This window comes from Pseudorca crassidens, chromosome 8, assembly GCF_039906515.1.
Source record: "Pseudorca crassidens isolate mPseCra1 chromosome 8, mPseCra1.hap1, whole genome shotgun sequence".
Taxonomy (NCBI): Eukaryota; Metazoa; Chordata; class Mammalia; order Artiodactyla; family Delphinidae; genus Pseudorca; species Pseudorca crassidens.
The window spans coordinates 79731862-79759595 of NC_090303.1; the positions used below are offsets into that span (position 1 = coordinate 79731862).

Consider the following 27734-nt stretch of genomic DNA (forward strand, 5'->3'; position numbering starts at 1 on the left):
ACCCAACTGCATGACTCCCAGTTCCGTCCCAGCAGATAAATAAAAAATAAAATAAATAAATAAATAAATAAATAGATAAATAAAGGATGAATGAAAAACCTACAACTCTGCTAGGCCATTTCCAAACAATTTTAAACCATTTTAAATTTTTAAATTTAAACAAATTTAAACCATATTGACAACATATGAATCTGACTACCCAAAATACTCTGTGCTAGTATAAAGCACAGGCATGGATGGATCCTATGTTTAAGAAGTGTGTGTGTGTTGGGGACAGGATGGGTATACGCACATAAACACACACACTTTCTTGTCTGTGTGTTATAAAGACAATGAACGCTCCCACTGAATGTGGTTTCTTTCAACTGTGGCACTAGGTTATGGCTAAGTGTGGGGTTGATTTGCATTTTCTCCAAGGCTACTTATGAGGCTGTAAATACTCTTCCCGTTGAAACTCCTCACCTTTTTAGATCCTCAGTATTTATTACCAAGGGCTCATCTTGAAGTATGACTTCCAAGTTCCTTTTCCTACGTTTGCCAATAGTAAGATTAATTCCGATTATGACCAGGGAAGTGGGTACATGGCAGACCAAATCCAAATAGTATCACCCATAGCAGAATCCTACATAACCATGGTGCATAAGGAAATCTACGTCTAGCTTCTGCAAAGTAAGATAATCCTTCGTATAAGGAGAGGATGTGTGCTGTCTGAATAGGGGTTGCAGTGTATAAACAGGAGATGTAAGCCAGGGGCTGTGTCCATGTCCATTCCTTCTGTTCTACGTGTTAACTGAAACCAAGGGAATTTTGTATTTTTGCTCTTCTGTCAAATTCATTCAGAATTATAAATAATACTCAACCAGTTTCTCCTGTAGGTATAGTTTTGGTCAATCTCTTAGCTGGGATAAGAAAGAACAGGAGTCCTACAAGTAAGGCAACAGTTGAATCTGTAGCAAAACCAGGGTACCTGAAAAAAAGACATGTGTGTGCATTAAAAAATGCCATCAAGAATTTGTATGAACTAAGCACCAACTGATTATGCTGATAGCGTACAAGTAGAAGTGGTGGTATTGGTAATTTATTCTGGGTAATCTGCTCTAAAGTCTGTAATTCCCAACTAAATATGTAACTTAGTGGGACTGAAAAATCTCAGATCATATCCCCATTGTTTTCATATATATCTCCTTATTTTCAAAACCATGTATACATATGTTGATATACTAGGCCAAGAGTTCACTTCTAGGTAAAGCTGACAGATCTGGTAAATAACTTCTTTGCATTATTTCTTTAATTTTATTGGCAAAGCATTGAGGTTGAAACAATAGGCCAAATCCTGTGTAACTGATTTATAAAAGGCTACTATTGAATTGTGGCACGGCATAGATGTTTTGAGTGTCCTTTAAAACTCTTCTGTAAATTGTGAAAAGGAATTGATCTGTTTTTCTAAGATATAACGTCTGCTTCTGTGTTTATAGGCCCTGGCCATATCATACAAATGAAATCACCCATTTAATGCTTTGCACCCTGTGAAACTCAATCAAGGATATTAATTATTAGAATGGCTTTGAGGTACTCATAAATGATCACTGAACAAATTAAGAGTTATTCAGAAACAGATGGGGTCTTAGAATCACCAGGCCATTCCAGCAAGTAGAACAGGTTCCCAGAAGCCCCAACAGTTAAGAAGTACCTGGAGACCAGATATGAGTGAAACAGGCATAAATAATTAGAAGTCAGTTTAGAAGTTAGCGTATTAACTAGTGAATCTTTGTAGTCTGAAAAGAAGTATGTACACCCTAAAAATTATTTTGCTACCTTGTAACTCAGCAGTGCATACATAGTATAGAGGCTCTTTATTCCTGTAATTTATTTGAACAATTTACATAATCAAGGAAATGCATTATTTTATTCAATCTGACAATTTTATAAAGCAGTCTGTTTTCCCCAAATACAGATTTTCTTTATTTCATTGTGGAGTAAAAAGCTGCCTTGGTGTAATTTATTCAACAAACTTAACCCATATTTATTATTTTACTGTTCCTTATTTCTCTTATTTCAGTTATAATTTTGGTTGAATTTTTGCCAAATTAGGTCAGGCATCATGTAATCTGATTTTGCTTTATATGAAAAGACATATTGAATTCCTTCCAGGTTCAAACAGATGGAATGAAAACATGAGGTGGTAGCTATAAATCTAGATTTATCATTCTAGCTTTGGAAACTCTAAATGCCTAAAACCTCTACATTACAAATGTATTCTACAGAATATATACTTTAAATAAAATCAAGCCATAAGTACAGAAATAACTGCTTTTTAAAAGACCTTTAAAACTACTATCATTTTATTTATTATTAGTTTAGTTTATTTTGGTTTATTATGAACTAAGGTTGTCTCAGTATTACAAAATATTAAGCTTATGCAAATTTTATTTGCCTTGGCAATTTATACATCTAATTGCCAATTAGATGTATATCTTCAAATCCCTTCCTCTTTCAAAGCTTTGTTTCTTTTCTTATTGTTTTCTCTCAGAATTCTAGATATCATGAGCACCTCCCCAAAGCAAGTACGCCTTGTTTTCCTGCTACAAAAAAAAACATCTCCTGAATTACATTTTCCTCCCATAAGGAGTAGAAATTAGAAGCTGATTATATTGAATTTCCTCTTGGGATTTCTGCCTGGTTTTTATTAACCATTGCCTGATTTCATTTGGTTTTTACATGCTGGTGTTTAGAGAAGACCCTCCCTCTCTAGAATGATAGGAGTGGGATTTTTAAAAGGAGGAAGAATTATTTTTTCTGTTGGTCTAGGTCCTATTCCCAAACTATGAAGTTCGAATCAAACTATTAAATAATAGTTTGCTTTGAATAGCTTGCTTTGAATGATTGGATACTGCCTTTTGTTTTGACTTCTTGAGATGAAACGTTTTTGTCCTAATGGAAATAAAAAGTTTATAAAGCTGCAGCTGATCCTTTGAAACATGTACCACACTGCATTGCTGCACTTGTGTGCTCACTAGGAATTGGGACGCCGACTTGGCAGCTTTAAAAAAATGTTGGCAATGCCTACATAAGCAGAAGGCTCCGATGCAAGAATTTCTTCATTCCATGTGGGCAGAATAGATCTGACTCAAATGTTTTTGGTTTCTACCCCCACTACATGGATTTTTGCTGGGGGATGTGAGACAGGAAGTTCAAATCAGAGATCTGCTGAATTTAGGATCCAGAGGACTTCAGTGAAAGACAGATTTGGGAATGCGAATCTCAAAACCAAAGTATTTATATTGACATGTAGGATGGTCCTTAATTTAGAAAATTATGCTACAATCTTCCCCCTCACTTCACATGACTCAGCAATGTCTGCTGGGATATTAGACACTGAGAGATAAAATTAACTCTGACCCAGCTTCTAACATTAGTTTGTAAACTCAGTCTTATTGCTTACTCAGGATTTCCTTATTTATAAAATAGGGGCAGGATGGATTTATAGCGACTAACACAAAAATGGACATCAATAGAGGAAAAGACAAAATATGAACCAAATAAATAACCCTCCATAGAAATAAAAAAAATAAGCCAGCAAAAATCACAGAATATGAATTCATATCAGGTTACTAAAAAGCACTGAGTGGCATTGAGTTCACATAATAAACAATTATACTGCACTTCCTGTGGGGAGAAGCACAGCACTATTCTAATTAGCGCCATTTTACAGATGGAGAAACTGAGAGGTAAGTGACTTGCCCAAAGTAAGTGGAAGAGCCAGGAATGGAACCCAAGCAGTGTGGCTCCAAGGTCTATACTCCTGACCATTTTAAAACATGGCTTTCCTGCAATCATATTTCTAATTTTGTAAAGATGAAAATAGCCTTGTCTGAAGGAGACTTATCTTTAGTTACAGGGTAGTTTGGTTACCTTGTTTGCTGCCTTACCCTAGGTTTCATTCCTTATCTTTTTTTTTTTCCTGAAAAGATAAGAATTAAATCTTTTCGATGGAAAAGAAGAAAAAAATCTTATACAGTTTTTCAGAGTTATAGGAACCACTTAGGAGAAAAGCTGAGTATAAAACAGGAAGTGTTGACAAACATAACATGTAATGCTTACTCTGAAAAAAGCACGGACCAACCAGACACAAACCCAGGATCTCGGGTGAACCATAGCAGGGCCATTACAATGAAGAGGACTAAGGTCACAATTTCTTGATACCTGTGGGAAAATTCCAATCCTTTCATTTATTTTTCTCAGTCAGGACATTTGTAGAAACTCCCTGAACTATTGTCAGAAGTAGTCTTAGCAGAACACTAAGCACTGTCAAAACTTGATGTATCAAGTATTTAAGAGAATCTGCAGTTTGAAAGGGGCTTTAGTCCTCTGTGGGCCTTTCAGCTTCTTGTCCTTCCACCTGGTAAGTTTTAGTTAGACAAGGTATGTATTTTATCATGTTGAGTTATAGTCACAAAGGTTAGAACATTCAGGGCCCTTATCAAGTGTAATAAATACACTAAGACAATTGTGCACATATTTGCCTTTAAACAGATACTTGCAGTATAAGCAGCATCTCTCTGTGTGTTTGCTTGCTTGCTTGTGTGTGTGTGTGTGTGTGTGTGTGTGTGTGTAACTTACTTTATTGGTCCAAGTTTTTGGTATTCTTGTTTAATAACCTCAGCACAAGCTTTTTGTTTGGCTGTTGCGGTTTTGCCACACTGTGCCATCTCCTTAAAGCTGAAAAGAATAATTAAGCCTGTTAAGCAAAGAATTCTCCCTTTATAGAAGATACTTGTGTCAAAGCGTCAGAAAATACAAATCTCCCTGCTAATAATAAAAAGCTGTGCTTTTTGCCAATACCCCTATCTCCTTCTTTGAATTTCTTCTCCCCTTTTTTCTGTTTTTCCCTGGTTTGCTTAATTTTCATTCCATATCTCCCATGACATCATCCACTGATCTCTTCCAAGTCCTTTTGCACCACTGGAATTTTGCCATGTACCACTCATCTCTAATTTAATACTTCATTATATACCTGATTGTTATATATTTTAATATATTTCTTAAGTATCTTTATTGTTAATTTTCGCACATGTATAAGTTTTATCTCACTAGTGAGGAAACAAATTATTAGAGGGCAGGGGCAGTATCATGGATTTTTTTTTGGCCCAGTTATCTCTAAACACTGACATACACGGTAAATACTTGATTCATTCACTCAGTACCTCTGTCAAATTTATGAGATAGTTGGTTGCTAGATCCATCAATTTTCACAAAATATGCTAAACTCCAGTTATACACTAGGGCATAGAAGTCACATACACTGAAGATGAACAGAGTTCAAACTAGGTCTGTTCTCAGAACTAAAACCGATTCTATTAGTTGTTTTTTTTTTTGAGTTTGTTTACTCCTTATATCCTAATAGCATCAACCAGATAATTTTCCAATTTACTTCTAATAGTAACTGTCAGTCTCTATTTCTTTTAGCTGCTTGTTTTAGTGACCCCTTTCTCCTGTGACTAATTTACCTATCCTGAAGTCCAGGGTCTTCAAAACCTTGAACATTTTTTTGTGAAGTGCTGCTCTAAACCTTGATTTAAAAAAAAAAAAAAATCCCTCCAGAGGAAGAAACAAATGGGAAAATGGCCAGATTCTTATGGATTATCTCTTGGAATGTCTATGAGAAGCTCAGTTAGATTATATGTTGGTATAGAAAGGACTTCTGGGTATATATCTAAAGACATTGACATCTAGATCTTGAAGAGATAGCTGCATTCAAATATATCCATTGCAGCATTATTCACAACAGCCAAAATATGGAAACAACTCAAATATCCATGGATGGACAAACGGATAAAGAAAAAGTGGTGGTATATACATACAATGGAATATTATTTACTTATAAAAAGGAATAAAGCACTGATACATGCCACAATATGGATGGACCTGGAAGACATGATGCTGAATGAAATAAGTCAGACACAGAAAAACAAATACTGCATGATCTCACTTATATGTGGAATCTAAAACAGTTAAACACATAGAAGTAGAGAGTAAAATGGTGATTGCCAGGGGCTAGGGTAAGGGGAAAATGGGGAGGTGTTGGCCAAAGTTTCAGTTATGCAAAATAAGTAAGTTCTGGAGATCTCTGTACAAAATAAAGCCTATGAAGAACAATACTGTATTATATACTTAAAAATTTGCTAAGAGGGTAGATCTTATATGAAGGGCGTTTATTACAAAAGGAAAAATGAAAAAAAAACCAAAAAGCAAAGGAGGTGGGAGGAAACTTTTGGAAGTGATGGATGAGTTTATGTCATTGATATTGATGATGGTTTCATGGGTGTATGTTTATCTCCAAACACAGTAAGTTTTGTGTACATTTAATATCTACAGCTCTTTGTATGTCAGTCATATCTCAATAAAGCAGTTTTTTAAAAAAAGAAATCAGGGACATTTTCTTCTGTAAAATTGCTGGGGTAAACATTGATATTTTGGGGAGGGCAGCTATCACACAAAGACACATTTCATTTATTTATTTTTCTGTAACTCTGCTACTCAGATTTGTTTGGACTATTACTCCCTGTGAAGGATCAGAGTTTCCTCAATTCGTAAGTCATCCATCCTACATATTCATAATGACCCTCATGCACACACAACCCCCAGGGAACATGATTGGTTGTTGTGTTTAAGATCAATGAGGTAATACTTAATTTTTATACCCTCAATTCAATTATGACTAGTGCCAGTCTTGAAGTTTTTCCCTTTGTCACAATATAAATCCTACCATTAAAAAAGAAACTGATCCATGGACTGCCTTGAGAACCATCTGTAGAATTAAAAAGTAGAGTTAAAGGAAAAGATGAGTCTCCTTAGAAACTGTTTTCTACCCAGTAGACTGCATATGTATTTTGTCACTTTGGTTGGGGATAATCAATAGTTAAGTCAAAAGCCATACTGGCTTTGCTACAAATGAAGGTTAATGCCTTCACAAAGGAGCTGATGAAGCGTATGACAATGCATCAACCTCTCCTTTTAAATAACTTCCGTGGCACTGATAGATGAGCTTCACTTCCCGAGTGGGTTGGGGTCATTTATGATGGGTGAGTTAACTGTGTTAACAGCCAACACGCTAATCAGAATGTATGGTGGCCTGCCAGGGGAGGGGCTAATAATTTCTGTTTCTCAATCTAAAACCTCTGGAGGTGAACACCCTGGCAGACTGAAAAGGACACTGAAGAATTAGCTGGAGCATGAAACTGTGCCATGTCTAACCAACAGTGGACCACAAGGGGACAGTTTCAACATGCTACTGATCATGATTTATGGACTTGGCCTAATATATGCACTTCACAGGATGTTTTTCCTCATAGAGAAACACATTTCAGTACATCTGCCCTTTATCTTCTTGATTTCTCCTTTTTAAGCGGTGGGCGACTTCAGAAGAATGACAAGGGTTGCATACTTATTTTATAAAGTCATTATATGCAGCAAAAAAAGAACAAAACAGCTGTGGGTCTGAGACCGGATGCTTTCTCTGTTGGTTTGGGATTCCTGTCCCCTGCATTCTGCTTTGCTACCTGTACGATTGAATCGACCCCCAAAGGCTTGGATTTCCAGGAAAGGGCATTTAGTATGCAGCTAGCCTCTCCCCACTAATGCCCACCTGCTGAAGGCGGTGACATTCCACTCATTTGCTTCAGCAGGAGGACAACCTCACACTGCTCCCACAATCTGGACAAATAGATTTTTCAAAAACTCATCAGTACCGTCTCCCCACTACTAACAAAATTGTGGCAGTTCTGGAGAAAAACCAGGAAGAGGAAGGGAGAGAGAAGAATATCAGTCCTTACATGACTAAGCTTGGAAAATCTGGGCACAGGCATGGGGGGTAATACGACCTGATTGCAGTATTTTGCTGTTCAAAGGAAGTACAAAAAGCTGACTTCAGTCTCCCCTGCTTGGTGGATAACATGTTTTTTCATTCATAGGTCCTTGAAATTATTTAAATAAAACCCTATGAAAATGAAGTTGAATTTTTTGGGGGTTTTTTTAGGAAAAAGAATACTCAAGGTTTGATATACAGCCCTTTCCCCTTTCTTTTGGAGTATTGTTATATATGGTGAATGTATGATGCAGTATTTTAGATTTTGCTGTGGAGCCCTGTATAATTTTAAGTGTTGGCTGTCATTTAAGTCATGTAACTCATTGGTACTTATGAACCACCAACTTCAGTCCCAGCCAAAGAAACACTTGCAAATTCTCCTTGAATGCATATATTTGACATTTTCCAGCTCTTGATTGATCCGTGTTTCCTACCTTGACTTCTCTGTATTCAACTGGGGCCCATCCGTGTTAGAATTACAGCATTGAAAGTGATCTTGCTGATCTTCCAGTTAAATTCCATGGTATTTAGTTGAAGATACTGAGACTGAGAATGGATCAGGACTTGCAAAGATTACTCATCTGGCTCGTGGGCAGCCACAACTTTGTCCCTGGCCTCCCAATTCCCAATCCAATATTCTTTCGTTTTTCAAGGGCAAATCAATGTTGGTACTAGGATGAAGCAGGAAGCCCTGCATATTACAGTTTAAAGTAACTCGATAACCTGAGGAAATCCCCACATTAAACCAAGAGGAGGGACAAAACTTCTTAAAGTAACACTTGAACAGGTTGGACTGGGTCCTCACCATAATGAGCTTCGTATGCCCTTTTGGTCTATTAATGTCTTAATGGGTTGGGATCAAAGGAGACCAAGATGGAATTTCTGTCTACAAACTCTCTTCCACAGTCAACACTGGTTAGGTGATATTCTAGAGGGTCCTTAATGTATGTATGTGTTCATACGTGTCAGTTTTGTGGATAAGAGAAATGCAGAAATGCAGCACTCGTGAAATAGGTGTAAAAGCCCTGAATGAGGGGCTGAGAACATGGAACCCAGACACCTTTATTTATCTGATTAATGTGGAATATGTACTCACTTGAATCCTAAGAAAAGCCACTGAAGCCAAATCCATGACAAGAGGAGAATAATAATAGCAGCCGGGAAGGACATCAGAAACCATGATCCAAAGTTGATGCAGTGACAATCAGGGTAGCGCCTGTGTGAAAATATGGAAACGTGTTCACAGAAGGAGTACAAGAGGAATCCTTTCTGATGGTCAGTGGGAAGCAGCACTTCCCGTCTTTCCTGTGCCACCCAAGAAGGAAGATGTGGGAGGTATTCACCATTAAATACAGAAGTTAGTTTTACTCCTTACCTCTTGAGTCTGTAACTGCTGCTTCCCACAAAAACAAGAGTGGGCATGTTATAACTTTTGCTCCCTTTATTCAATCTATAAGGAAGTGTTTGTGAAGGAACCTACCACGGTACCTGCTACTCATGGAAATGCACAAGAAATGGGTATGCATGGGTGTGTACGTTTTGTTGTTCATACTCAAATCATCAGTATATGAGTGAGGAAAGACAAATAAGCAGACTTGGGAACAGATGAGAATTAACTTAACAAAACTGAATGTGTCCATTACCATTTCGTCTTGGGAGCTGACATCCCAGACTCGGAAGGGACTCAGACCCCACCCGCGTTGTCTCTCAAAGCTGTTTCCTTCTCTGTTTCTTCTGCCCCAGAGCAACTGCAACCATCTTACCAGACATATTCTAGCCCTTTCTTCCTAGAATTAGACAGTGCTTTGGGGCTCAGTCAAACAGAATAAATCAGATAAAAATAATTAAAAGTCCTGTGGAAAACATCAACTTTTCCCTTTCTCTTTCCTAGTTATTTTCAGCTTTTTAGCTCACATAATAAGAAGAAGACAATAGCAACAAAAAAAGTTCAGGTACAAGCACAGTTTCTTTGGTAACCTCACATTCATTGTTTCAAAATGTAGTCTAAATTTCATATAGTTATCTATTTTATGACTGTGTGGGAAAAAAAAGAAAATTTGAGAAACAGTTGTCTTTAAATTTTCTTCGTGAAGCAGTAACACAGAGTCAGAAATTGGAAAAGTACAGAATATAATACAGAAGTAATAAAAACACTTAACATTTTTTAAAATTATTTTTGAAATCACACAATATAGAGAACTTTATAAAAATGACAGATTTTCAATATATATTTTTTCTGTTTAAATCGTACCACTTAAAATTTAAGTATTTTGCCACTTAAAAAAGATCATGTAAATAAATGAGAAGATTCATGCTACATGCCTCAACGTAAGCCAAATTTATTTATTTTAGAGCACTCCTTCTATTTTAGAATGGTTCCTAACAAATGCAAAGGCTGTTTTTAAAAAAACAAAATTAAGCTTTCAAACCTGCAGATTTCTAATGTTGTCTACAATTTCTTTGAGCTGATCTCCCTGGGTCCTAGAGTTATTGGCAACTTGAGGATGATTCCATCTACTTTGAAGAGATCCTAGGATTAGCTTATATATTTATGCCATTAGAAAGTGACAAATGATAAGTAAAAATTGCTATAGAATACAGAGAATTGATGAATGGAAAAAAATGCTTTACCATGTCCATGAGGTTTTACTGAGAATTGCCTGCTTAAAAATAAATGTTGTTTTCAGTTGGAAAATAAAATAAGTGGGAAAAGGCTTAAGCTTTTCTCCCATCTGTTAGACTTGGATTACAGGTCAGTGGTCTGTGTTATTTTGTTCAGCCTGAAGACATTGAGAAATGCTGCTTGGATTAGGTTCAAAACAATGCCCCAAACCCAATTTCATTTTTCACCATCTGTAGCTCATACCTAGAAATCAGGCTGCATTGTTCTCCCCACCCACTGCAGAGAGTCCTGTGAGATTTGAGGAAGAGGAGCTTTTCAAAATTTTTGCCTGGAGGGATAGGTCATTTAGAAAAATGAAAGCTTAAAAAAGCTGAACTCTGGGGGTTGTTTTGTTTGTTTTGTCTTTGTTTTTTAAGTCGGTAGTAAGAAAGTAAACACCATGCAGGTGTAAATATTTTGAATGAAAGTGGAATGAGTGGCATACTCGGGGTTAGTTTCACTGTGGTAGTTCTTTTCCCACTTCCTCATATCCTGTAAGTGAAGGGACTGCAAGTATCTGCCTAAAGCAGATACAGATTTCTTCTATCATAAACTATGTTAAGTACATTTAATTCTAATAGAATCATTTTCTTTCACCCAACACTGTGTTTTGGGTGTCTACCATGTGCCGGATAGTCTAGTTTTGGGGATGTAGTAGCGAATTAGATGGACATAGTCCAGGCTCTCACAGTTTATATTAAATGAAGAACACAGGCAATAAACAAACAGGTAAGCATATAATGAATCAGAAAATAAAACAGAATAATATGATAAAAAGTTATTAGGTGGAGGGAGAAATTTTACATAGTGTGACCAACAAAAGAGATAGTTGAGATGAGATCTAAATGGCAAGAAGGAGCCAGTCATGTAGATAACTGGGAAATAGCATTCCAGACAGAGGAAGTAGCAAGTACAAAGGCCCTGGGGTAGGAATGAATTTGGAAGACCAGTGTGGCTGTGGGTAGTGAGCTAAGTTTACAGTCACATGAAATAAAGTCCAAGAAGTAGCCAATAGGGGTCAGATCATATATAACCTTGTAGGCCATCAGAAGGAATTTGGATTTTAATACTAATGCAATTAGAAGTAATTGGAACATAGTAAGTAAGCTAGTGACATGATCTAATTTAAAATCTATGTAAATTTATGAATTTCATAAAACATGTTAGCTAGGTGGATTGTCAAGATTGACCGTAACAAGAGTGGAAGTCAAGTGTGGTAGGCAGAGTTCCAAGATGAACCCCAAGAATCCTGCCCCTGGTATATATGCTTAGTATATTCCTTTTTCCTTCTGTGTGGACAGAACTTGTAAATAGGGCAAGATTTTATTCCTGGGATTAGGTTCTTTTATGGCTAAAGTGAAAGGATTTTGCAGAGGTTCCCACAAATGGACTCTGAGTTAATCAAAAGGGAGATTATCTTGGGTGGGCCTGACTTAACTCAAGGGAGCCCTTAAAAAAGAGATTTTCCTGCTGGCCTAAAGAAGTGAGCTTCCATGTTGCCGAAGGAAGGGGCCACACGGCAAGGATCTAGGGGTAGCCTCTAGTTGCTGAGAGTGACCTTACGCCAATAGTCAGCTATAAAGTGGGCACCTCAGTAATTCAAACACAGTGAATTGAATTCTCTCAACAGCCTGAATGAAGACCCTGAGCTTCTGTGGAGGTTGCAGGCCCAGCTGACACCTTGATTTCAGCTCAGCAAAGGACCTGGCTAAACTGTGCCTAGATGCCTGACCCACAGAAATTACGAGGTAATAAATTCATGCTGTTTTTCTTTTCTTATTTATTTATTTGAAAATTTTTATTTTTCAGCTTTTAAAAACATTTTAAAAACAGTGGAGTTGAGTAGGTTTTAGCTTAATTTACATGAGTAGCAGTGAAGATGAAGAGAAGGCAATAAATTTTACAAATGTTTGGCATAAAATGTATGAAATTGGGAAAAGGTGCTATTCATTGAAATGAAGTCTGAGGGAAGAACAGGTTGGCAGAAGGAATGATGGATTAGGAAGCTGCTGTGGGCATGTTAATGTGAGATGTCCTTTAGTTTCCCAAGTGGCCACGGTGGATAGGCAGTTAGACAAATGAGTCTGGAATTGAGAGGGCAGGTTAGAGATGTAAAATTGGTGGTTACCCACATACAGGTGGATTTATAAACCATGGAAATGGGTGTGATAATTTCGGAAGTAAATGGAGGTGAGCGGAAGAGGAAATGCACCTGGGGCTCCCTATGTCTTAGAGGAATGAGCTAAGCGTATTTAATTCTAACAAAAATCCTGTGGGCAAAGCATTATATTTTCATTTTACACCAAAAACACTGAGTCTCAGAAGGTTAAATGGATCGCTCAAGGTCACAGAATGCAGTCAAGCTGGATATTTACACCCAGGACGAATGTTGAAAACACAACCTCTCTTCATTAAAGCCTAGTGTCCTCAACACCAGCTCCCAGGTGAAAAGAGAAAATTCCATATATATTGCAAAACATCCATAAGCTAGAGTACAAACTTGATGTTTTAAGGACATTTTCGAACACCATATAGGAGTGATGGCGCCATAGGAGAGACATGCTTTGACCTAAAGCATGTATGTGCGTCAGTGTTGATATTTAGGAAGATGGTGTTGTCGATGCAGTTCTTATGCCCACGTACAAGATCACAAATCATACTAACGAAATACACAGTACTGGTCTTAAAAGAATGGGTGCGGTTGTGGACGTTTACAGCCTTGAAACAGATTTTGGCCATTAAGAGTGCGATCAGCTGGTATCCACGCTGATTATAGTCCTTTTGATTAATGACTGTTTTGATGATTTCTGAGTCAAAGTCACTTTTCAGTTTTGTATTTATGTACTTCCAGAGGTTTCTTTTGAAATATTAATTACTCGTTACTCATGAGCCAGGCTTAGATTTCTAATAGCAATGGCAAAAGTAGAAGCGGCAGCAACAAAAAATGGTTAGGGTTATTGACAATTTCCTACCTGCCAGGCCCTCTGCTAAGGGCCACGGATGCACTATGCCATTTCATCCTCATAATAATGTTATAAGTTCTAGTTTTGCCTCCATTTTACAGATGGAGAAACTGATGTTTGCAGAAGTTAAGCTAATACATGGCAAGACTGAAATCTGAACCAATGTCTAAGTCCAAACTCTGCAGTATCCAAACTTCTTCTCTATTATTTGCCAGAGAAATTCTTTCTTAGAAACACACATTGCTCTTTTCTGCAGGGGGGAATCATAGTAAGTTTTGAAAGTGGCTGTTGCTAGGTAACTGGTTAGCCTTCTTCCTCTGTGATTAATCAAGAACGGGGGTTAGGGAAGTGGGCTTTGAATTTAGGGTGCCTATAAACACATTTCTTTTACCATTTCTACGTTTGTGAAGCTATAATAGTTATTATTTAACGTAGAATTAGTGACTGTGCTAATCATTGATAATTCAGCTTCCTTCCAAGCTGTTTTGTATACCCACATATTTCACTGCTGACACCTACAAGCTGAATAATATACTTTGATAATCAGCAAACTACAAAATTTTACTTGTGATATCTTCCATTCTTAATCCGATAGATTTGCCTTTTATGTTATTAATAGCTGTTGCATTTGTTAAGTGATATTGATGCATCAAAACTCCTCTGTTATGAAAGCAGTAATTGTCCCTAATAATATTTCCCTTAATAACTTTATTTTAATATCAAAAGATTATTCAGTTACTTAGATGATTCCCAGGAACAGTCAGCACTTCATTTATGTCTTGGTACAGTTCAATGCAACCAACGTTTATTGATCACCTACCTGTGCCCCTTGTGGGCTAAAAGATGAAGAAGACAATAATTCATGAAGCCTTTAGAAGTTTGCAATCAGGGGTGGTAGTTGTGCATAAGACAATTTTTGTGGATAAGACAAATTTATAGAAATGTGAGTATAGTTTATGATAAGAGGAGATGGGAATGGAAGTTCTGGAGTAACCGAACAGAGTTTCAAATGATACAGCATCCACACAAGGAGAGAAAGAAATTGGCAGAATTGGCAGGTCTTTCAAGAACCAGAGTAGAAAGAAATGGGTTTCTTACAGGGTGAGATTTATTAACAATAGTGTTAGGAAAGGAGGAGATTGGGTGATGACTAGAAGAGTCTATCAGTGGAGCAGAAGGGTCAGGTAGAGAGCATTGAGCAAGCAGGATTTCCCTAATGAGAAGACGAAACAAAGAATATTTCCAGAATGCCCTATTCCAAGGATTAGTCATAACTAATGGTGAATTAATCACAAGGCAGTCAGAATTCAGGTGTCACAGGTACTAGATTCAAAGATTAAGAACACAAGAAATTTCCTACCTTCTGGCTGAGTTAGACAATTGGCTTAGTCTTCTCAGTATTGTTCTGAAAGTCACTTTCTAAGCTATACATCAGCTTATGACAATGAGGGAGTGGTTCAGTCAAACTAGCCACATTCCCAGCTTTGCAACTCTTTTAAATAATACTTGTTATGTGTGCAGGTTTATATTTTATAAAAAGAAAATGCAACGCATGAATACAAATACCCATGCAGTCTTTACTTGTCACTGTCAGCAAACTTGCTTTTTCAAGACTTTTGCGAACATGGCCCCCTCACAGATGGTCAGAGAGGCAATGAGGCTGCAGAGTGAAAAGGGCAATGGGACTCAGGCCAAGTGCCTCCACTGACTAGTGATCATGATTTAAACTCTTGGAGCCTCGGTTTCCTCATCTGTGAAATGAGGGCATGCATACACGTGATTTGAGAGCTCTCTGTCTTCACTTGTCCCTTTTCATTATCACTCAGCAGGACACATCCTTCTTTCCCAAGACTGACATTTCTACTCTTGTTTCTATTCCATTCCACTTCCACCTGACTCTTAGCCAATCAATATATTCTCTCTCTCGCTCTTTTTTTCCCCAAACTTCACATAGCTCTGTTTTTACTGTCTCCTTCCCCTGAGTGTAAAACCAGACTGACACTACCCTTGTTCTAAAGGAACACTCTACCTCTGGTTATACCATGCTTGCTCTTTTTTCCTTTTCTTTGTCAAACTTGAAACAATCATTTAAACTAGCTGCCTTGCCCTCCCACGATGTCCTCACTCCTTAACTCTCTTCAGTCTGAATTCTGCCCCATACCCCACTGTTCCACTGCACCTGCCCTCTTGGAGGACACTGATGAGAACCAAAAGCCTCTTCTCAGCCATCATCCTACTTGGCCCTTACACAACATTGCATGCTCCTGACTCATCCTCCCTTTGGAAAATGGTCTCCTCTGTCTTTCAAAATCCCACATGGGGCTTCCCTGGTGGCGCAGTGGTTGAGAGTCCGCCTGCCGATGCAGGGGACGTGGGTTCGTGCCCTGGTCCGGGAAGATCCCACATGCCACGGAGTGGCTGGGCCTGTGAGCCATGGCTGCTGAGCCTGCGTGTCCGGAGCCTGTGCTCCGCAACGGGAGAGGCCACAACAGTGAGAGGCCCGCGGACCGCAAAAAAAAAAAAAAAAAAAATCCCATGTGCTCCTGGTTCTCCACCTACCTTGATTAACTTTTCTCATCTTCTTTCTTGTTAATATTTCCTATGAATCTATCCAGGTCTCAATTCTTTTAACTTTTTTTCTCCCTATATGACCATTTCTAGAGTCAAGATTTTAATATCTATGTTGATATATATATAGAGTCCCAAATTTACAACTAATTTCAACAATGTATTTGCAAATGCCTGCTGAAAATCTCCTTGTGGATAGATTCTGAGCAGGCCACTTCAATATACTCAAAATAAAATTTATTTATTTCTCTAATGAACCTGCCATGACTTCTCTAGAAGTGCATGTCATCACTATCTATACAGCCATATTGTCAAAATTTCCCAGAGTTGCCTTAACCCCTCCTGACCCTTACATCCTCACACCTAGTTACTCACTACCTTCTGACTGTACAGTGCCCTAAGACTAAATCCCCCCATCACTTCACAGCTAATCTAGTTCTGCCTCTCATCATTTGTCAGTACATTGATAATAAACTCCTAACTGGTCTCCCGTCCCCAGACTCTTATAACGCCAATGTGCACACTGCTATTCTCAACTGTGCAAAGACATGCACAGACTATCCACTGCCTCCCTGCAAAACTGATGACACGATTTTTGTGCTTTGATTTTATGGATTATTTGCATTCATTTTCTCCATAAACATGGTGTTTACCTCTTTTAAGATTGGGCCGGGTTACACAGACAGATTTTCTCTACTGATCAAGGGGTGCTGCACACAGCTAGAGTCCTCTTTAAGGATGCATGTTCAAGTGTTACTAGGAAGGTAATATTTTAGGGAGACAGACTTTGGGGTCTGACTGATCTTGGTTTGGCCTTCAAACTGCTAAGCTGAATGCCAACTTTCTCAACTCTACTAATAATAGCCAACATTAATGGAGCACATGCTTTGTGTTAGGCACTGTTCTTAGTGCCATTTATTTTATGTAAAACTCAAAACAACTCTCTGAGAGAGAGAGAGATCTTATTATTATCTTCATTTATTTTCTGGCAAAATAACAGGCTTAAAGACATTAAGTAGTTTGTCCAAGAGCTGGTATTTGAACACAGACATTTTAATCTCAGAGCTATACCTTTAATTACCACTGTATACCACTTCCACAGCAAGGATATATAGGATTCGTGTGCACTATAATATATGTAATTCATCTGGCAAGGGCTCAATACATGTCACTTTACCTTCTTCCTTATATGTCAAAGAACAAATGTTATTATGTTTTAAATGTTTTCATGGTTTCCATATATGTATGTTTTGTCTGGACAATGAGATGGAATCTTCTTTCTGGTAATTTTTATTTTTTGCCTTTTCCGAAAGAATTCAAAACCATGCCTTGCACATTGTCAGTCCTCAACAAATGTTTGTTGATTGACTGAGTGAATAAGTGAAGATCTGTTTTTTATTTGCACAGAATAGAATTTAGGTTTCTCAGAATTCATTGTTCTTATTTCCTTTGTGTAAAAAAGAGAACAAAAGACATCACATGTATAATATATAAATATATATTATGTATAAGTAAATAGATAGATAGACAGATAGATAGATAAGGCTTTTAAATGTGTTATCCAGTCTCTTCCTCCCATAGTTTATTTGTAAGATAGCACCTTTTTCTAAATGTCAAAGGCAGGAAATCATTGACTCTCATGCTTATGTACCCTTTGGAAGTTGGCAAGACCCAAAATGAATTTGTACAAAATGATCGTTGGTATTGCTCAAAAAGATGGCAAGCAGTGTCAAGAGAAAAGGTGAGATTATTGTAGTGGATTTGGAAATAAAGGGCGATTTCTCTCTGGCTCCAAACATCTGAACATAGAAAATAAATCTTTTTTATTTTCTGCAGTTTTAAGTTTCTGAAACTTTTTCCAGTGAAACTGAAGGCGTTTCATTCCATTGTTGCTTTGGGTTGCTGTTGTATTTTTTAGGGTCGATATTTAAGAAAATGTTTATTAAATAGCTAGTTTGTTTAATAGTATCAATTATATTTTGTTACATAAGGTTGTTTTCCCCCTTCTATTTTAATATTTTCTATCAAGAAGGGATACTTTGAGTTTTTTTCCAGTTTTCATATAACTCTTAATGTTAAAGAAAACTTGAAGAAAAAAACCCACTAATTTTAAAGTACATTTTAAGTATTTTCTAAATTTAAAGAACATTTTGGCCAAATTCCCATGATTAGAAGAACTAGAAGATTAGACAATTGGGGAAAACAGTTACTAAAACATTTTGCCCAAAGTGCTACAGTGCTCTCAATCTGTCATTGCAAATGGATGAATGCATTCAGAGTCAAAGGAACAGTTAAATAAAAGAAAGAAAATTTTGTTGATACATTGGGCAAGAACACAAAGACCAAGGGCAAACTCAATGTGGTCATTTTGACAATACCAAGTAATTTCATGGGAATGGTGGAAACCAGCAGTTCTCTAACACCAACAAAGATAAAAAATAAAAAATTGGTCTAAATTTTAGAAAAAGAGATTTGCAGAGAGGACTGAAATGTGGAATCTCTTTCTTTGGGGGATTCGTGGGAAAGGACAGAAGTCTAGCTTTCAGAAAGGGATCAAGTACATTTCCTATCTTGAACTAGGAGATAAATGGGATAAATCCTCTCTGCACTAGGAATTTTAGAAGTCTCCCACTTATAAACCAAATGTCTTTCTAAGGTTCCTTTCTAAGTAGGCCGTTGGAGTACACATGATGGTTGCGTACTAATAGAAACAATAAGCGCACATGGAGGTCTGTGTTACAAATTCCCTAAACTGTTCTGTTAGTGTTCTCTTTTGTACATAAGTTCTCATTCTTTCCACAACGGAGGGTGACATTTTTTGAATCTTGGATTTCTTGGAACATCTTGCAAATAATTTCAGAAAGTTCACAGAGTTTCTGAATCTGTTTCCTAGAGTGTGGTTTTCCTAAATTTTTCTGTGAAAAGGACCTAAATCCTGTTCCAGGCCATCCTCAGCACTGGCCACCTTCCAGGCACTCTGACAATTATCTGTCCTATTAGTCCTTGAAAATATACCTTGGGTGCAGGATCAGATTGAGCTCTCACAAAAAAGCATGGACTTTCAGACTATTGCTTCAATAGTCCTTACATGGTACCAAGTATTTTTACGTAGTCTACTTCATTTAATTCTCACAATAATCATATGAACTGTGACTATTTTAGGTATGAAAAAATTAAGTCTTGGAAGAGTTATTTACTTTTTATTGTTCAAATTCACAAAGTAAGTGACTGAAAGTTGTGGAATTTTTAACTCAAGTGCTCTGACTGTATCCAGGATTCCCCATTTTCTGCACTGGAGTAACATCACAGCATTAACTTATATTCAGATTCATGCATCTGTCCTTAGAATACTTTGTTACTGCTATTTTTGGTAATTGCACAATCCTTCAAATCTTTTTCAACCTCAACACCAAATTTTCTGTAATGAGCAATTCTGTTTCCTGCTCATCATTTAAGTTCAGTTGCAAAACCCTACATAAATTGTCCCATGTGAACAATCCCCTTTCTTTGTAGGTAACTACCATTTGCAATATTATTTATAATGAAAAGTGTCTTCTGTGTTTGGTGAGCATGGTCATCCAGGAGTTATTTCTTTCAAGGTGACCTTGCAATCTGCAAACACCTGTTAATTCACTATGCCCTACATATTTAACTCCATGGGAACGAGTAGAAGGGCATGTTTCTAGAAATATAGAAGTCCTGATGGGGAACAAAGGAGAGTTAATTCAATATAGCATCTCTGTCTTTGGATTCTCTGAAACAAGTAAGAATAATTCTTATAATTTGTGTGTTGTCCATTTATTAAATCACCAGTCCAACAATTTTACTTACATATTGAAATGCTCAGCGAAGATCAAGTTGGTGGAGGTACCAGTGATCGTTGTCAATCCACCAATGGTAGAAGAGTAAGCAACGCACAGGCACATAAGTTTACACATCATGTGGTCCTTCTTTGTTCGATATTTGTTTCCTGTGCCTGAATTCTGTTCAACAATAAAACGTACATGAGAACAGCTCTGTTTGTGGTCATAACAAGCAGTAATAGCATTTGTTATGGGCTGAATGTTTGTGTCCACCCCACCGCAAAATTCATATGTTGAAAGCCCTAACCCCCAATCAGATGGTATTTGGAGGTGGAGACTCTGGGAGGTAATAGGGTTAGATGAGGTCATGATGGTCGGGGCCTTGCATGATGGGATTAGTGCTCTTGTAAGAGGAGGCACCAGAGAGCTTGATCTTTCTCTCTCTGCCATGTGAGATCACAGAGAGAAAGCAGCCATCTGCAACCTAAGGAGAGAGCTCTCATCAGACACTAATCCTGCTGGTACCTTGATCTTGGATTTTCAGGTTCTAGAACTGGGAGAAATAAGTTCCTGCTTTTTAAGTCACCCGGTCTATGGTATTTTGTTATGGCAGCCCAATAATGCAACATTTATCTTTCCATCAATAGAAATGTTAACAATAAAAATACATAACCACTGAAATACTTTACACAGTTTCATTCATTCATCCTTCTTTCTTATTCCTGAGCCAACTCTTAACTTCCTTTCTTCCCTTCTCACCAAACACTCCCAAATCTTTCCAGGGTTTTCCCTCTGAACTGGTGGTACATGGTCAGTGAATTCCTAAACCTCTTGTTGGAGTGTTTCTTTATTTGGCACTTTCACTGATCCTCCCCAGAGGATACCACTACTTGTGAAATTGAACGTTTTCACCCTCTGTACTTCACTGTTGAGAGAGAGAGTCAGTGTCCTCCTTGTTCCCAACCCTCTTCTAGAACATTAATCCTCTACTGACATGAAAACTAATCGATTTCTCTTTAAGGCTCATATAATTTGGCTCTTTCTCTGCCTATTCTTTTGAACAGGATGTTCTGATCTCCCAGTCACCCACTGCCATCACTTAAGATGACATGCCCATCTGGCACACAACATTCCTCATCCTGCAAATCCTGTCAGCATCTGGATAACTATACCGTCTTCATGAGTAACGCCTTAAATATCCCGGCTTTACACATTTCTTAAATCTCATTTCCAGAGACCTTCGACTCCGCTCTTCCTGTCACCCTCTCCTCTACTTCCTGGACAATAGCACATCCTCAGATGGCTCCATCTGAAAAAAATCACTATTTCTAATGTTTCTGTTTAAGAATAGAGCTCCCTAAGGTGCAATACAAAAGCAACTTCATTCCTTCTCTCACCTGTGATCCATGTAACACACTCTGAGGTTGGTCTGATTCTTGCTATCCCTGGGGTGAAATCTGGAGTAGAATCTATAACATTTTTGGTCACTTCATTTAATAGAGTCTTTCAGTCATGTTTAGTTTTAATAAAAAAAAAGCAACCTCATTTCAGTAGCTGAAATAAAGAGTCCTCTACTAGCAAAAGTCCAAACTTTAGTAAAGTTAAACTTTTGCTTGTCCCCTAGATCAGGCTTGCTGAAAAGCCCATAGTTGGAAGTAGGTTTGTGGGTTTGTATTGTTCTCTCTCTTCTAGCTCCAGTTTCTCCCACCATTTGCTAGTTCAAGTTTCTAAATCCTCCATATTTGGAGTGGCAAGGGATGGACAGTATCGGGAGAAGAGCAGTAAGGATTAGGAGAGGTCTTAGTTGACTGGTTTAAATAAGATACGATGTTAGTACTCTTTATGGGTTTTTTTTTTAACATCTTTATTGGAGTATAATTGCTTTACAATGGTGTGTTAGTTTCTGCTTTATAACAAAGTGAATCATTTATACATACACATATGTTCCCATATCTCTTCCCGCTTGCGTCTCCCTCCCTCCCACCCTCCCTATCCCACCCCTCTAGGTGTTCACAAAGCACCGAGCTGATCTCCCTGTGCTATGTGGCTGCTTCCCACTAGCTATCTATTTTACATTTGGTAGTGTATATATGTCCATTTGCATAGCAAAGGAAGCCATAAACAAGACGAAAAGACAGTGCTCAGAATGGGAGAAAATATTTGCAAATGAAGCAACTGACAAAGGATTAACCTCCAAAATATACAAGCAGCTCATGCAGCTCAATACCAAAAAAAAAAAAACCCAATCCAAAAATGGGCAGAAGACCTAAATAGACATTTCTCCAAAGAAGACATACAGATTTCTCTTTATGTTTGATGGATGTTCCAGATGGCCTCATCTGGTGGGTGGTATTATGGATTTTATGCGTCATGGTGCTTTTAGAGATTCCTGTCACCCAAATAAGAACATCAGGTTGCTGCTCCTTCTGTGGAGTAATGCACCTCTTCCACTATGACACCCTGTGGTTTCTGCATGTGATGGTCACCCGATCTCTTGATGCAGAGGTCGCCTTGCCCTGTCAAGAAGCTGTCTTGGGGAAAGTTGCTTTTAAAATGACCCCAAATACCGCTCCTGTCATACATCTGGCTCATGGGAAACAGGCACCTCTGCTCCGTTCGCAGTGAAAGAGCAGCTGACTCTCCATTAGATAAGGAGACTCAGCAGTGACTTTCACTTTTAAATGTTTCAAGAGTATGTCAAATACCAGTCCACTGATCTCTAGGAAACAAGAGTTTCAAGTTTTCCAAGTGGTGATTCCTCAATATCTATTGCACTGTCTCGAGGTAAATGGAAGGCTCCCCTGCCAAAAATTGATCATACAAGTTGGAGTTTAGGAAAATATTCTGAATTTCTCCAAAGGTAGACTGTCTCTCAACCTTCTCATTTTCAACACTAAATTTAAGAGTCTAAAACTGTTTTTTGGTCACTTGCTTTGCAAATCCTGTGTAAGTAAAACACAGGAATACTTATGGGATGTGCTTGATATGATAGTTCTTCAGGGATAGGAAGAGCCTTGTTTTACCACTCCATTAACCAAGAATTCTGCAGTTTACCACAGCTTCTTTTCCAACTTAGCTGTTGAATTACTTCTGTCCCTGTTGTCCTTTGACTCTATTGACAAGTCTTGGTCACTAAAGCATCTAGTTATTATTCCCAATAGTTTGGTCCTCTCCTTTCTTCACTTCCTTTCTTATCCAGTTTAGATTTCTTGGTAAACCAATTCAGTAACTTTCTTTTTTAAGGCATTTTTTTTTTAACATCTTTATTGGGGTATAATTGCTTGACAATGGTGTGTTAGTTTCTGCTTTATAACAAGGTGAATCAGTTATACATATACATATATCCCCATATCTCCTCCCTCTTGCGTCTCCCTCCCTCCCACCCTCCCTATCCCACCCCTCTAGGTGGTCAAAAGCATTTATTTTTATATTTTTATTTTTATTTTTTTGCGGTATGCGGGCCTCTCACTGTTGTGGCCTCTCCCGTTGCGGAGCACAGGCTCCGGAAGCGCAGGCTCAGCGGCCATGGCTCACGGGCCCAGCCGCTCCGCGGTATGTGGGATCTTCCCGGACCGGGGCGCGAACCCGTGTCCCCTGCATCGGCAGGCGGACTCTCAACCACTGCGCCACCAGGGAAGCCCCAAATGCATTTATTTTTAAAGCCACTTGATTGAGGTATGATTGATATGTAAAATGTTGTACGTATTTAATATATACAACTTGATGAGTTTGAGGATAATTATACACCCATGAAGCCATCACCACCATCAGTAACTTTCTCAGCAAAACCCTAAACTCTCTTGTCTCTCTTTAGAATGATAGTTCTTTAGCAAAATTTTAACTTTGGATTAACCCAACAATTTACTTTCTCTGCGTCACGTCTGCCCCTGAGCAGCCAAGTTCTGTTGATGAAAATTACAGAGTAGGGCTTCCCTGGTGGCGCAGTGGTTAAGAATCCACCTGGCAATGCAGCGGATACGGGTTCGAGCCCTGGTCCGGGAAGATCCCACAGGCCGCAGAGCAACTAAGCCTGTGCACCACAACTACTGAGCCTGTGCTCTAGAGCCCATGCTCTGCAACAAGAGAAGCCACCGCATGAGGAGCCCGCGCACCACAACAAAGAGTAGCCCCCGCTCGCCGAAACGAGAGAAAGCCGATGTACAGCAATGAAGACCCAATGCAGACAAAAATAAATAAAGTAAATAAATTAAAAAAAAAAAAAAAGAAAAAGAAAATTACACACAGTAGAGGAGATTAGGCTCCCAACATTCATGGTCACAACTTTCAACTGCTTTGTTACTGCTGCACCTCTACCCTGCTGTGTTTTTCTCACCAAATGATTCTACCTGTCTCCACAAGAAAACTTAAAACCTTCCCACTTCTCTTTTCACCTCCCTCCTCTTACTCTTCACGGTTAGCTCTGCCTCCTATTCCACACAGAAAATAGAAGCTGGTAGAAGTCTCCCTGTCAAAGGTAGAAACATACTTGGCATCTGCCCTTCCTTCCGTATTCTACATACAAAGAGAGTAAATCTCTCTCCTCCATCTAGTTTCTGAACCCCAATCTCTCAGGCCTCCTCAGAAACCTTATACAATAGACTTCACTAGAATTTTCCCACCAAAGTTTAATCATTTTCAAGTCTTGCCAAAAGAAAAACAGAAGGCCTTCTTAACCCCCCTCTCAATGAAACTACTGCCCACAGCACATCCATTTTCACAGCCAAACTACTCAAAAGAGTTGTCTGCATTCACTGACTCCATTGCTTTAACCTCTCCAATCTGGCTTCTGTTTCTTCAATCCACCAATACATACTTGCTATGATTATTGACAACCTCCATATTACTAAACCCAATAGATATTGTTAAGTGTCAGGTTTGTAGCCCTCTCAGCAGCACCTAAGATAGTTGATCACTCCTTCCTGCTGCAGAACTCTTCTTTGGGATCTGTGATATCTCAGTCCTCTGGGTTTTCTTCTACATTTCTGCCTGTTCTTCTGTCTCCCTTGCCAGTTCATTTTCCTTGATCCTTCCTTAAAACTGGAATTTCTTGAAACTCTGTCATAAGTACTTGTCTCTTCTCATAGTAATATTTCTCCTTAGGAAATCTCATATGCTTTCATTGTTTTAATGAAAGATAAAACCAGACCACCAAACTTGTTTTCAGCCAGACTTCTCCTTTTAGACCTATCAATCCAATTGTCTGTTCGACATAATTTGAATGTCTTAAATAAAACTCCAATCCCCAAATGTTCAAAACCGAACTCATTATTTCCTTCCTCAAGCCCTGTTCTTCTTCAGGATCATCTGTATAAGCTAATAGCATCACCATCACCACGATTACAAACACTTAGAGTGTGCCTAGTATGCAAAAGCACTGCTTCAGGTTAAAATCAAATAAATGATTTAATTCACATTTTTCTTACAACACAATGAGGGCAGTACTGCTAGTATCCCACTTTACACATGAAGACATGAAGCACAGAGAGGTTAAATGGCTTCCCAAGGTTGTAGAGCCTGGAAATGGTAGACTTGAATTTTGAGACCATGGAGGGCTCATACCCTCAGCCACTACACAGTATTTCTCATCCTCCTTGAAATCATTCTTTTCCTCATCCCACCAACTCCTGTCAATTGTATCTTCTTAAATACATCTGGAGTCTGTTGGGTTTTTTCCATCTCCACTATCACGTTTGGTCTAAGTCATCGTTATCTCTGATTTGAGTTACTGTAATCACCTCTTTATAGGTCTCCAGTTCTTGCCTATTTCAGACCTGTCTTGCACACTGAGCCTTTAAAAAAAAAAAGAACTGGATGTATTTAAGAAATATGCAGACAGAAGAATTGCCCCGTTTCATACAGATAAGCATGCTCTGTGTGACACTGGCACTGAAAGACCCTTTTGAGAAATCATGATAGGAAAAAATGTCTGCTCACTAAAAGCCATCATGGATGTGGGAATGGCATTTAGCATGGCAGGGTCAGGACATTGGATTGTAATTTGCCTTTTACTTTCTACTTAACTTAAAGGTTATTCCCCAAAGGTATCTACCCTTCACCCCAAATAAATTAATTTACAGATGTCTCCCTTTGCCTTATATTTCCTACATGGGAATGATTTGTATTTTCTACATGATAAAACTTTCCATTGAAAATTTGAAAAATAAAGGATATGTAAATAAAAGAGTAAAATAAGTTTAAAAGTTCTTATCAGTGATACAAAATGACAAATGAAACTTAGGGCTTAACTATTAGCTATTTTACTAAAGGAGAGACTTCAAACACAAATCAGAAAGTGATATATAATTTGGATATTATTAAATTGATAATAAGAAATGGAAACTTAAAGATGTAATGTGCATGTAATTTCTCATCATCACATTAAAACTTTCAAAAATACAAAGAAAAACTTGGACTTCATATATGTATATATGCAGTCATATATATAAAATGATAAAACTGCACTGATAGGTATAAAATTTAAAAATAAAAATAGAAAAATATTGACATATTTGCATGCTTTAGACCTTATGGACTTCTCGTACTTTTTTCCTATATAAAGACTTTAAAACATACATGAATGCTACAGCACAAAAGGTGATGTTTCTGCAAATATCGTGGACAATTTAGAAAAGCATTACAAATTCAAGTTAAATTCAAGTCCTGCAGTAAATGGTAATGGTAATATATCATAAAACACATCAAGGGTTAAGCGGAGGTCTTTGGGAGGTGGCATGGGGCGCACCACTTGCATTATCTAGCCAGTAAACATGAATCCCATGCAGTCAGCTCTACTGTTATTTTTACTTAGGGCCTGTGATTGCTGGACTGAACTACTGTGAAGAGATGATACTGCAGTAAGGGGTAAAAGTTGAGGACCAGAGGGATAGTAGTAGAGGGCAATGGGCAGGAAAATACAGCTCTTAAGGAAGTCTGAGATGAGCCACTAATTAAGCCAACGATTGGTACAGAAACTATAAAAGGGAGTGGGGGGTGTCCTTAGCAAATTAATCTTCTGCTCAAGGCAGTAGTTTCAACCTGAGACCAAGTGTTTGACCCTAATCTAAGAGGGTGTTGGAATAAGTCACTCAGGGTAGAAAGTAAGATTCAGACCCTGAGAGCACATATTTGCAGATTATCAGACTAATCATTACATTTTTCCATGAGTGGAGAAGGAATTGGGGGGGGGTATATTTTCTCCTAGGAGTTCGGGAGAGAAAAAAAAATCCAAAGTGAAGAAGGGAGAAGCAAAGTGTCTAGAGGGGTGAGGCTGGAGACAGTCAGGGATGAAGTGGCCAGAGAAAACCTCTTGTGCTGGTGACCAAAGGACATTGCCATGGCTATACTGTGAATGGGAAAGTACTTGTTTTATGTTTCATGATGAGAGACTTCGGTGAAATTAAATGTATAGAACGATGTAATTTTTAAAAAATGTATAGAACGATGTAATTTTTAAAAAAATAAAAAATATATCTACATACACATATGTGCCTAGAAATAAGACTGAAATGAAATGTGTCAAGATATGAGAGTACCTGCTACCTTCTTGATACCTTTTGTATCTTCCACAATCATAAAAAAGTTTTTTTAATATATAAAAGAATCATAGACTATTAGAACGGATAGTATTTAGAGATAATCTGGTACACAGACCTAAATTTTCAGAAGAGCAAAAATAAATCTCAGTGTGACATAATGGTCACAGCAGAATTGAAGCAGATTTCTGCGTATCCAAGTTCCCTCTCAGTAATTTCCCTTGTGTCATCTTGCCTTCCAGAACACTTTTTATTTATGTGAGTTTTTTAGCCTACATCTAAAACTTTACATTTAATTACATTTCATATTGCTTAGTGTTTTTATTCAATCCCAGTTGTCAT

At 38.0% G+C, this 27734-nt stretch overlaps 1 protein-coding gene across 2 annotated transcripts in view; it reads right to left on the reverse strand.

Moving 5' to 3' along the window:
* SLC13A1 (solute carrier family 13 member 1) overlaps positions 1-27734 on the reverse strand; it is a 119554-nt gene that overhangs the window by 11878 nt on the left and 79942 nt on the right. For both annotated transcript variants that reach the window (XM_067746877.1, XM_067746876.1), the window contains 5 exons: positions 19889-20040; positions 8961-9080; positions 4621-4719; positions 4102-4203; positions 861-967 (listed from right to left, as the gene is read on the reverse strand). In XM_067746877.1, coding sequence (XP_067602978.1) covers positions 861-967; positions 4102-4203; positions 4621-4719; positions 8961-9080; positions 19889-20040 — 580 coding nt within the window. The remainder of the gene's footprint in view (positions 1-860; positions 968-4101; positions 4204-4620; positions 4720-8960; positions 9081-19888; positions 20041-27734) is intronic.